This window comes from Equus przewalskii, chromosome 9, assembly GCF_037783145.1.
Source record: "Equus przewalskii isolate Varuska chromosome 9, EquPr2, whole genome shotgun sequence".
Classification (NCBI taxonomy): Eukaryota; Metazoa; Chordata; class Mammalia; order Perissodactyla; family Equidae; genus Equus; species Equus przewalskii.
In genome coordinates this window covers 20,554,957-20,567,398 of record NC_091839.1, presented here as the reverse complement: position 1 = coordinate 20,567,398, position 12,442 = coordinate 20,554,957, and the positions used below count along the sequence as shown (strand labels likewise).

General features: G+C 48.0%; 1 protein-coding gene across 3 annotated transcripts; it reads left to right on the top strand.

Moving 5' to 3' along the window:
- The first annotated feature begins 3,183 nt into the window (after window positions 1-3,183).
- Window positions 3,184-12,060, top strand: LOC103558381 (myeloid cell surface antigen CD33-like). Of its 3 annotated transcripts, none has more exons than XM_070633350.1 (7): window positions 3,184-3,311; window positions 3,379-3,759; window positions 4,111-4,245; window positions 4,472-4,519; window positions 5,825-5,921; window positions 6,208-6,289; window positions 11,575-12,060. In XM_070633350.1, the coding sequence occupies exons 1-7, from the start codon at window positions 3,278-3,280 to the stop codon at window positions 11,725-11,727; spliced, it is 930 nt and encodes a 309-aa protein (XP_070489451.1). In that variant the 5' UTR covers window positions 3,184-3,277; the 3' UTR covers window positions 11,728-12,060. The 3 variants fall into 3 exon arrangements, with proteins under 3 accessions (XP_070489451.1, XP_008529562.2, XP_070489450.1); XM_008531340.2 differs by having other exon boundaries at window positions 3,967-4,245; XM_070633349.1 differs by lacking the exon at window positions 4,472-4,519 and having other exon boundaries at window positions 3,967-4,245.
- The last annotated feature ends 382 nt before the right edge of the window (window positions 12,061-12,442 follow it).

Genomic DNA, 12,442 nt, shown 5'->3' with positions numbered 1-12,442 from the left:
CAGGTAGGAGGGAGCCCCCACCCATGTGCTAGTGACTCGGGTGGGGTCTCTGGCAGGTCAGGTCAGAACTGGGTGACCTCCATGATGGATGCTGGGGCTGGGCTGGAGGGTCTGCAGTAAGCCATGAGAAGCCCCCTTCAGGCCTCTTCCTTCCATATCCTCCAACTCTGATCTTGCCCAGATGACCAGCAACTTCCTCCCTGTGCATCCTAAATGTTCTCTTTCTCTTCCTTCAGTCACTGAAGGCCTTGGAGGAAGGCATGCATGCAGGCAAGTCCTTTACAATCTCTAGTAATTGGCTAGTCCTGGCAGGAGCAGTTTCAAGATTAGAAGGCCCTAGATATCAAAACACCAGGAACACATATTTAATACACGCCTGAACGTACTTCTCCTGCTGAGCTCTCTATCTCACCAATGGCACTCTTGTCCCTGGCAACCAACCAGAGATCTAGACTTGTCCCACCCGAGCTCTCCGTCACCTCTTCCTGCTCACATATGTTGCAAAGCCTGTCTGTGCTTCCTCTGAATACAGCTTAATACAACCACTTCTTTTGAGCTGAGCTCCCCTCTTAGTCCATATCCTGCTGCATCCCTCCCATCTCTCTTCCCCAGTACAATAACGTTACCTCTATAATTAAATACACTGCTTCTCCACACTACCAAAAGGTGAGCATCCATACTACTTGGTTGGGCATTTGGGGGAGGGAAACAAGAGTCACCTTCAGGGCTTCGCTCCTCCCACACTGGCCTGCTCACTTGCCTCAAGCAGAGTAAGCTTTTTGCATCTCAGAATCACTGCTCAGCTCTTCCTCATGTGCCTATATCAACCTTCCCTACTCAAGCTCATCCTTTGAGCTCTACTTTTTCACTCACTTATTTAACTCTAACTAGTGTGTTCACCGCTGTGAGGGTTTTGAGCACGTGGTCAGCCATCACCCATGCATTCATCTTCTCCTTCAGCAACTATCTTTCACTTGTCGGTTGTTCCGAGAGTTTGGGTAATACCTGTACTTTTACAAATACATGTGTTACAAATGCAAAGTGTTCCTGCTGTAAAAGACTTCCACTTATTGGGGAGGAGGATGAAAATAATGAACAAATAAGTGGCAAAAATGTACAAGTAATAAGTGCTCTGGAGAGAAATGAAATGGGCGAAGGGGAGGGATGGTCCTGGGGTCTGGAGTCTCAGAGAAAACACTTTGCGGAGGTGAAGGAGTGCGGTGTGAGCCCTGAGAGAGGATCACTGAGGGCTCTCAACAGACAGAGCAGCAAGTGCTAGGGCTCTGAGGTTGGGGCATCCCTGATGTGTTGGAGAAACAGCAAGTGAGACAGTGTTCCTAAAGCAGAGCTCTGTGGGGGTGGAGAGTGGGTAATGGGGGGAAGGGAAATGTGGGTAATGGTGAGGAGGAAAGCAGTGTCTGCTTTGCTGGGGTGGAATTTGGGGCATGAGGGACAGGCTGGTGAAAATCTCAAATGTCTGTCAATAAGTGAATAAATAAAAGATTACAGGATATCCGCAGTAATGGAATACTACTTAGTAATCGACACTCTGAACTAAGGAACCATGCAACTTGATCCATTTCAAAAATAGTATGAGTGAAAGAATCTAAACACAAATGAGTACATTTCTAGGAAATTCTCAAATAGATAAAATTAATTCACCAAGATAGAGAGTATGTCAGTGGTTACCAGGTGTGGACGTGGGGACGATGAGCTGCACATAGGTGTGGGTTGTCTTTTTTGGAGTAGTGGAAACGTCTATCTCTTGATTGTGGGGTCATAACTGGGCTGTATATGTGTGTCAAAATGCATAGAAATGTACGTTTCAAGTGGGTACATTTTATTTTATGTAAATTATAAGGTTCCTTAAAGAAAAACAGTGAGAACTCACTAAACCTTCCAGTCCATGAACATGGTATAACTTTCTTGCCTGTGAAATCAGTTGTATTGGAGTTTCCATTATGTGCCACATTACTGCTTTTTTTGATAACCTAGAACTGTTATTGGAGACTCAATTCCTTACATATCAAATCAAAGTGCAAAATCTCTCTCTGTCAGTAAGTTTGAAGGAACAGTTATCTATTTACTATTGTATTTGAAAGGTTTCACAAACAGATGGTGGCAAATGCATTTATGTCACAGGTGTCAAGGATTTCCCAGACACACATGATACAGAGTGAGATGCAAACCACATGAGCTGAATCTAAAATTTTAATTGTAGCTGTATCTTGGACTCAAGTTTTGGGAAGTATTATGCCTTGTGAGCCACATGTAACTGTGGGAAGATGTTTTACATGACAGGAAGTGCTCATCCGTATGATGAAGAGCTAACAAAAATTCACTCCAGTCCACAAATCACTGAACAGCAACATTCAGGGAAAAGGAGTTTCCTCTGCACTGGCTCCTAGAACATGTGCTCTCGTTTTTGTTTTACATGAAGATGCTACATGTTTTTTGTTTTGTGGATGCTACAGTAACTTCATGAATCAGCATACTAGAAGTAAAAAAGTAGAATCTCATACTCATATTTTAGAAAATTCTCAACATCCTACCAGGACACACAGGAAATTCACCAGTGGCTGCAGCTCTAAAGCCCGATGAGACTGAGTGTCTGGGGAGGAAGTGACGCCACTGGGTGGGGAACATCGGAGGGGCATGGACCAGGTTGATCATCTCCCTTCTTGTCTCCAGCCACCCCAACACCAAGATGCTCACGAAGTGCTTGGGGAATGAATGAATGAATGATTGAATGATTGGCTGCTGCCTTCATGTCACCTGGAAACTCTTTCTTTCCTCTGTCCCAGACACTCACAGAGACCCTAAAGAATCCTACACCAGGCAGGACCAACCACCTGAGCTCTAGATGAGGCCAGACCCTCCAAGATCAGACAAGAGGTGGCCAGCTCCTTGGTGTAGACCAGAGTGCTCAGAAAAGCACCCCAGATGGGAGGCCCCTAGAGTCACCGTGTCTCATCCTCAGATGTCCTCAGAGATCCTGGTCAGGCTCTGGGGCAGGAGGAACCCCCACATTGGGACAGGATATAGGGTCTGCTCCTTGTCTGCTCCTCTCTGGGTGGGTCTTGGGTTGTCTGGGTCATGAGGTGTCTGCCAGCCCTGCAAAATAGGGGACAAGCTCCAGCCTGCACTTCCTCTTCTGGGAATGGCCAAGGTCACTGGCTCCTCCTGAACTTCCTGTACGTCTCCCAGCAGTGCTGCCTCCAATTGCCTTCTTCTCCTTTCAGACCCAGGACTGACGTCCAGACCTTACATCTCAGAGATGCTGCCACTGCTGCTGCCTCTGCTTTGGGCTGGTGAGTGGACTGAAGGGAGAGGGGGCAGGTGGGGAGGAGGCTGACGCTGACCCTTGCTTCCCCTCAGGGACCCTGGCTCAGCATGAAAACTACCAGTTGGAAGTGCAGGAATCCGTGACCGTGCAGGAGGGCCTGTGTGTCTCCGTGCCCTGCACCTTCTCCTACCCCCAGGACAAGTGGAATAACTCTGCCCCAGCTCATGGCTACTGGTTCCAGGAAGGGGCAAATGTACAGCAGGATGCTCCCGTGGCTACCAACAACCCAGTTCGTAAGGTGCAAGAGGACACCCAGGGCCGATTCCACCTCCTCGGGGACCCCCGGACCTACAACTGCTCTCTGGACATCAGAGACGCCAAGAGGAGGGACAATGGTAGATATTTTTTCAGGGTGGAGAGAGGAAAGGAAAAACGGAATTACAAATCTATCCATCTCTCTGTGTCTGTGACAGGTAAGAAGCAGGTCCCAGGAATCACCACAGGGGGCAGACACAGGGGTCCCAGGGGAGGGATGGGATGCAAGCCGTCTTCTGGGAGGAAATGGGGGTGCAGCGTGTTCAGGGCTCAAAGAGAGGAGCTGGGCCACAGCCTGAAGCTTCTCTCGGGGCTGCACCTCAAACTCTCACTGCTGATCCCCGTGCCTCCCCTCTTCTTACCAGCCCTGACCTACACGCCCCACATCCTCATCCCGGGGACCCTGGAGTCTGGCCGCCCCAGCAACCTGACCTGCTCTGTGCCCTGGGCCTGTGAGCGGGGCACACCCCCCATCTTCTCCTGGACATCAGCTGCCCTCACCTCCCTAGGACCCAGGACCCACCTCTCCTCAGTGCTCACCCTCACGCCACGGCCCCAGGACCATGGCACCAACCTCACCTGTCAGGTGCAGTTCCCTGCAGCTGGTGTGACTATGGAGAGGACCATCCAGCTCAATGTCACCTGTGAGTGCTGGGCCAGGTCTCCTGGTCCCTGAGAGTGTGGGGGTCAGGAAGGCCAGACTGGAAAAACTTGTTCTTTTATCTTTGGGGCCTGGCTGATTAGGGGACCTGGAAGGACGCAAGTCCTGTCCCTCCTGCATTTCTGTGGCTCCTGGGGGTTGAGAGGACACCTACACTTCTCTCATCCCACCCTCCCACTGAAGGGGGAAACACCCTCTTCTCATCTTAGGTCCTCCAGAGAACCCAGAGATGTGTGCCTGCCTGAGGGATGGTCCAGGTAGGAAGGAGCCCCCTCCCATGGGACCTTGACTGGAGTGGGGTCTCTGCCACGTAGGGTCAGAGCTGCACTGTCAGAGCTCAGATCCGGGCTGGGGTTGAGAACTGTGGTTGGACTTGAGAAATCCCCATCAGGGTTCCTTCCCCAGTATCCTCCAACTCCAGTCTTGCCAAGAAGACCTGCAACTTCCTCCTTCCCCATCAGAAATGTGCTCTTTATCTTCCTCCAGTCACTGAAGACCTTGGGAGAATTTATTACCAACTTTATTTTTTAGAGCAGTTTTAGGTTCACAGCAAAATAGAGAGGAAGTTAGAGAGTTTCCCTTCTACCCGCTGAAATTTCCCACACATGCACAGCCTCCCCACTATGAACATCTCTCACTAAAGGGTACGTTTGTTACAACCCATGAATCTACATGGACACGTCATTATCACCCAAAGTCCATAGCTGACATTAGGGTTCACTCTTGGTGTACATTCTACGGATTTGGACAAATGTGTAATGACATGTGTCCACCATTATAGTACCATACAGAGTAGTTTCATTGCCCCAAAATTCTCTTTGTGCCCTTTTTTGGCTGTTGAACCCCAGCCCTCCCCTGATTTCTCTCTGGAGCCCAGCTCCCCCTACTTCTTTATTCCCATGGTTTACGGCATCTGGTCCCTTCACTGGACAGTGAATCCCATTGGGCCTTCTCAGCGGTGCCCATCAAACTGTTGACAAGTGATGCCCAGGGACACATCCCTCATCCTGGGTGTTGGATTCCTGGGAGGCATGGCCAAGCAGTGTATGGAGAGGCATCAGGGTCTGACCTGAAGTTCTGAGAACTCCTCACTTCCACCCCTTTCTGGTGTCATGAAAGATGACCATTGACCTGAGGGATGCAGCCATTGGAGGAGGGCAGAGGAGATTCAGACCTTCTTCCTGGAAGGAAGGAGGCACAAAGACTTCCAGTATCCTATAGAGCTCTGTGTGTGTTTCTCCTTCTTGAAATCCCCTGAGGCCCAGAACTCACAGTCCGGCTGTGGCCAGGTCTGGTAGCTGTTGCAGAAAGACCCTGTGTGGAAAAGAACCTGGGTCTCAGAAGAGATGGAAGTTTCTGGACAGGAGTGTGGGAGCTGGATAAGAGGTGTCGCATGGACAGTGCCCTTCTGGAGAAGGCTGAGGTCCTATGATGGGTGGGAGAAGCTAGGGGTTGAGCCCTGGATGGGAGGGAATGTGGGCCCCTCTCTAAGTGCTGGAGAGGAGGGCACACATGTCTGTTTATAAAGATTGGAGTTCACCTCAAATCTCTCTTGCCCTCAGGGGAACCGGAGACCAGGGCAGAAGTGATTCAAGGGGCCATTGCAAGAGCTGGTGTCACCGCTCTGCTTGCTCTCTGCCTCTGCCTCATCTTCTTCATGTGAGCTGGGTTGGGTGTGAGCCAAGAGTTGGAGAAGAGGAGGGTTGTGTGGGCCCAGAGCAAGGGCGGGGGTGCAGTGATGGTGAGAACCCAGCTGGAACCCTTTGAACCAAGCATGAGTGTGTTCCCAGCCCTGGTTCCAGAAATCCAGGAGCTACATAGGGTGGCTGGTTAAAAAGTCTTGTTATGAAGGATCCTGGGCTCAGCCCATCCTCAACCTGCCTTAGTCCCTCATGCCAGCCTCAAAAGAGTAGCCTGTGTCAAAGACCCTGGTGTCTCCCACCAGAGTGAAGACCTGCAGGAAGAAAGCAGCCAAGACAGCAGTTGGAGTGGGGGACATCCACCCTGCCACTGCAACAGCTTCCCTGGTGAGTGACGTGGGCATCCTGGAATGCACCTCTCCCTGGGTGGCCCACAGTCATGCTCCATTAGGCATGTCCAGAAAAAAGGTCATCACCCTCCCGCTTGTTTGAAAACGTAGGTTTTATTATTACAGTCATGTGCCATATAACAACGTTTCAGTCCGCAGTGAACCACACAAACAATGTTGGTTGCATACCATACAGCCTAGGTGTGTGGTAGGCTATACCACCTAGCTTTGTGTAAGTACACTCTAGGATGTTCACACAATGATGAAAGCACCTAAAGATGCATTTCTCAGAATGTATCCCAGTCGTTAAGCAATGCATGACTGTATTCGCCTATGTGAGGCCAACAGATCAAGAGACAGTCATTATTCACAGTTCCCAAGAGGACGGGGAAATGCCACACCACACAGGGCCATAGGAGGAAGCACCAGAGTTGGTCAGGAGGCATAGGAAGAAAGGAGAAAATGTGGGCCGGAACTTTGATTGTGGTTTCCATGGGAAAGGCAAGGTGAAGACAACTAAGTTTAGGACTGGCTAATTTGAATAATTGCAGCAGACTCTGGGGTGCAGGTGCTGTCTCTAGTGTCTGGTACCTGGCCTGGGGTGATTAGGGTGGGAGGATAGTCTGGAGTTTAAGACTTGATCCAGGAAGTGGTTGGGGAGAAAGCTTTGGACTTGTTGGTTTGCAATATGAAAGGCAAGCTTGGGGCGGGCCCTTTACCATTTTTAGCAATTGGCTAGCCCCAGCAGGGGCAGTTCCATGGTCAGAAAGCCTTAGATGTCAAAAATCAGGAACTCGTGGTTAACGTGCCTCAAAACATACGTATTCTGGGCTCTCCATCTCACCGATGGCACTCCTGTCCTTGGCCCCCAACCACAGACTTGGTCTCGTTCCCCCCAGTTCTCCATGACCTCCTCCTGGTCCTACAGGCTGCAAAGCGTGTCTGTGATTCTGTTGAATACAGCTTAACACAGCCACTGCCTTTGAGCAGAGCTCCCCTCTCAGTCCTTATCCTGCTGCAGCCCTGCCATCTCTCCTCCCCAGCACATTAGCATTACCTCCATAATGAAATGCACCGCTTCTCCACACTGCCATAGACGAGTGCCCAAACAACTTGGTCTGGCATTTGGGGCAGGAAAACTAGAGTCACCTTCACTGCTTCACTCCTCCCACACTGGCTTGCTCACTCACCTCAAGCAGAGCAACCTTTTTGCATGTCAGAATCATTGCTTGGCTGTCCTCTCTTCTTCACACACTTATATCAACCTGTTCTACTCCTGCTCATCCTTGGAGCTCTGACCTTACATATTTATTTAACTCTGACTAATGTGGACACAGCTATGAGATTTTTGAGCACATGGTCAGCAATCAGCCATGCGTTGATCTACTCATTCAGCAACTATCTCCCACTTGTCAATTGTTCTGTGGGATGCGGCAATACCTGTATTTTGAAAAATTCACAATTTACAAATGCAAAGTGTACCCGCTGTCAAGGACTTATCTTTATTGTGGAGGGAATTTAAATAATGAACAAGTAAGTAGTGAAAATGTACAGGAAATAAGAGCTCCGGAGGGAAATGAAATGGGCAAATGGGGAGGAATGGTCTGGGGTCTGGAGTCTTTGAGAAAACACCTGCAGGAGGTGAAAGAGTGTGATATGAGCCCTGAGAGAGGATCACTGAGGGCTCTAAACAGACAGAACAGCAAGTGCCAGGGCTCTGAGGTTGGGGCATCCCTGATGTGTTGGAGAAACAGCAAGTGAGATGGTGTTCCTAAAGCAGAGCTCTGTGGGGGTGGGGAGGGAAGGAGGATGGAGAGGCATGGAGGCTGCAAATATCACAGGGTTCTGCAGTTCACCATCACTTATGTACTTTGAGAAGAGTGACGATTTTCTAGGTTTGCCTCCATTACTACTCACACAAAACGTTTCACATCTGAGACCATATGAGTGGAGGTTTTCCCCACAGCAAGTAAATCTCAGTGACATCAACTGAGCTTGGTACAATTTAACTCAACTGTGATTGGTTGTCACCTGTGCTTCTGACCAACTGGCTGTAAATTGGAGGTTGCACGAACCCCTCCTTAGGTTCAATCAGTTTGCTAGAGTGGCTCAGAGATTTCAGGAAAACAGTTTACTTGCTGTTTATCAGCCTATTGTAATAGGATATGAGAATGGATTTGGATGAACAGCCAGATGAGGAGATGCATAAGGCATGTTATGTGAGAAGGGGCAAGGAGCTTTCACGCCTTCTCTGGGAGAGGTACTCTGTCAGCACCTCCACGTGTTCACCAACCTGGAAGCTCCCTGAATCTCACACTATTGGGATTTTTATGGAGGCTTCATCATGTAGACGTGAGATAATATTAACTCCAGCTCCAACCTCTCTCCTCTGTGTGGAGGATAAGTGATGGGGCTGTAACTTCCAAGCTTCTAATCATGGCTTGGTCTTTCTGGTGACCAACCCCCATCCACGGGTCATTCAGAGTCACTTCATTAGAACAAAAGGCACTCCTGTCACCCAGGAAATTCCAAGGGATTTAGGAGCTCTCTGTCAGGGAGCAGTCAAAGACCAAACAGTAAAACAGAAACCAGTGGCTTGTATATATATATATTCTATTATTTCACAGAAATGACCTGACACTCATTTTAATGAGATCACCCTGGGTGCTGTGTTGAGAAGCTCTGTAGCAAGATAGAGTAAAAGACAGGAGAATAAATAAGGAAGACACTCAGATAATCTATGGAAGAGATGATTCAGACTGTATTAGTTTGCTGGGGCCGCCATAACAAAATATCCTAGACTGGGTCGCTTAAACTTCAGAGATTTATTTTCTCACAGTTCTGAAGGTTGGACTACAAGATCAAGGTGCCAGCAGGGTTGGTTTCTCCTGAAAACTCTCCTTGGCTTACAGATGGCCACCTTCTCACTATGGCCTCACATGGTCTTTTCTCTGTGCACCTACATTCCTAATGTCTCTTCTTCTTCTTATAAGGATATAAGTCATTTTAGGCCTTACCCAAATGTCCCCACTTATAATTAATTACCTTTTTAAAGGTCCTATCTCCAAATAGTCACACTGGGGTTAGAACTTCAACATGTGAATATGAGGAGACACAATTCAGTGGATAAGACAGACTTAATCCAGGGTAACAATGATGAATCTGGTGTGAAGGACTCAGATTCTGGACACGTTTTGAAGGAGGTACCAACAGGATTTCTTAATGGGATGGTAGATCAAAGAGAACTCACTGCCTCTACTCCATAGGCGTCATAGATGTCAAAGATGAGTCCATAGATCTTCATAGAGGTCAGAGATGTCCTTAGACGCTATAGATGGCCATGGATGTCAAACGTGAATCCACAGATACCCGAGATATTCATAGATGTCCCAGATGACTTTATAGAAGTCATAGTTGCCTGTAGACATTATAGATCTCCATAGATGTCAAAGATGACTCCAGAGATGTCATAGATTTTCATAGATGTCAAAGATCCATAGACGTACATAGATGTACACAGATAGCCATAGATGTCGATTAATGTCCATAGATACGAAAGAGGACTCCAATGTGCTTGCCTTGAGCAACTTAAAGAATTGAGTTGTCAATTCCTGAAATTTCCAACTCTGCAGGAGGAGTATATTTTCAAGAGATGATAGAATTTTGATCTTGTTACTATAAGTTTGAGGTACCTCTAGATGAAAAGCAGTTGGCAAAAGTTTGGAGCCCAGTAGAGTGGTCCAGGTGGGAGACAGAGGTTGGGGAGTCCTCTACATCAAGGTCTGGTAACTGATGGAACCACAAAGAAGAGAAGGGGTGCACAGACAGAGTCCTGTGAACCACCAGCATTTAGGGTCAAAGAGATAAGGTGAAAACAGCAAGAAGACCACTGAGGAAGAATAAATGACCAGGACGGTGTAGGGTTGGGTCCTGGTGTCCAAGAGGAGATGGAGCTTCAAGGAGGAGAGAGTGCTCATTTGTTCCAAGTGCTAAGAAGTCCAGTATGCTAGGGTCTGAGAAATGACCATTTAAGTTTAGCTAAGTGGTATCACAGCTGATCCTAACAAAAGCAGATCTGGTGGCCTGGAGGAGGCAGATGTCCTGATTGGACTGAGTGTATGAGAGAATTGGAGGAGAGGAAATGGAAAGGCACTTGAGAAATGTCGCAGTCAATCTAGAGCTGAGAAATGAGTCTGCAGCAGAAAATGGTCGTCCTCCTACATCCCCTGGAATTTCCTGAGCGACAGCACTGTCTTTTGTTGCAATGAGGTGACTCTTGGCGAGATCCTGGATAGAGATTTTCATCCCAGACTCCATTTCCAGTCACTGGAGAGGTACTGGAAAAGTAGCTAATGATTGATCTTGCCTTTGTGTAGAAGCCTCCAAGAAAATCCCAAAAGTATGGAGTTCAAGGAGCTTCCAAGTTTGTGAACACATGGAGGTGCTGGGAGGGTGGTGCTCCCAGAAAAGACATGGAAACTCCATGTACCTTGTACCTTGCCCTATGCATCTCTTCCTCTGGCTGTTCATCTCTGCTCTTTATCATATCCTTTTATAATAAGCTGGTACACAGTAGGTAAACTGTTTTCCCTAACTCTCTGAGCCACTCTAGCAAATTAATTGAACCCAAGGAGGGGGCTGTGGAACCTTCAATTTATAGCCAGTTGGTCAGGAGCCCAGATGACAACATGGACTTGTGGCTGGTGTCTGAAGTGTTGGGGGAGGCAGTCCTGTAGGACTGAGCCCTTAGCCAGTGGGATATGATGCTATCTTTTTATAGCCTCAGATTTTCAACTGTAGGACACCCAACTGGTGTCACAGAGAATTCCTTGTTGTGGGGAATAAAACCCCACATCTCTGGAGTCAGATGAGTTGTGAGTGTGATAGTAGAGAGTGAAGGAGAGACACGCAGGAGGGGAAGTAGATTTTCATAAACACCTTCTTGTGTATCCAGTGCCCGGTGCATAGGAGAACTCAGAGAAACCATGATCAGTAGCTGCGTGACCTTGGGAAGTACCTAGCCTCTCTGAGACCTAGCTTCTTGCTCTGTATAATAATAGTATTTTCCACGTGAATCTGTGTGAGTGTTCAGAAGAATAAGAAAGCAATCAATAAGTGCTATACTTGTTGGATAATTGTATTAATGGGATCTTAATAAATGTTTGATAAAAGAAAGGAAAAATGAATAAATGCCATGTCAGAATCAAAATCACTTCACTGACTCTGTCTTCTCCCTGCCCCCTCCCTGCTGTGCTCTGACCACCTTCTTTGCTCTCCACACAGGGTCACCAGCAGGAGCCCAAGTCAGACAGCCCTGCTGACCCCACGTTCTCCGCAGGGACCTCCTCTGCCTTGGAGATGGAGGAGGAGCTGCATTATGCCTCCTCCAGCTTTCACAGGGTGAATCTTCAGGAGGGCACCTGCAAGACCCAGTGAGGAACCAATGGGAGCATCAGGCTCAGCCAGAGCATCCATATCCCCTACAGGAAGCAGAACCCAAAGGCTGATCCTTGGAGACTTTACACCCCCATAGACAATGGGTTATAAACTGTTGTATGTGAGTTTCCTGCTGTACTGCAACTATATTAGGCTTTGCAATCAGAGAGACCTGGGATCTAATCCATACTCTTTCATTTATCAAGAGTATGACGTCAGGGAAGCCACCTTACCCTTCCACATCTTGCTTTCATGATTTGTGAAATGGATGTAAGAAGTCCTACCTCACAGGGTTGCTGTGAGGATTAAATAATAGTACACATGGGAAACACCCTGCAGAAGTCCTGGTACATTGTGAGAGTTGGGTGCATGCTAGTTCCTTCTCCCTTGAACAGAAAGTTCTCAGTGACATTTCACCCAGTGGCTGGGTGTGCTGTGTCCCAAACACCACATCAGTCACGTGTCAGATCACTCTCTTCTCAAAGCCCTCCCACGGATCCTGCCCTGACTGGGCCTCCAGCATCATCTCCCTCCACTCCCAAATCTTCCCTTTCCATCCTGCCTGCCTCCTACTAGTTCTGCTATAGGAAAAATCAGATATTAACATTTAGACAATTTCCTAAAACTCACAGATGACTGTAGTTAAAAATACTTCCCTATATCCTCAGCTCATAAGAATAATTTACAAGCTTCTCAGGTTGACATTCTAATTCAG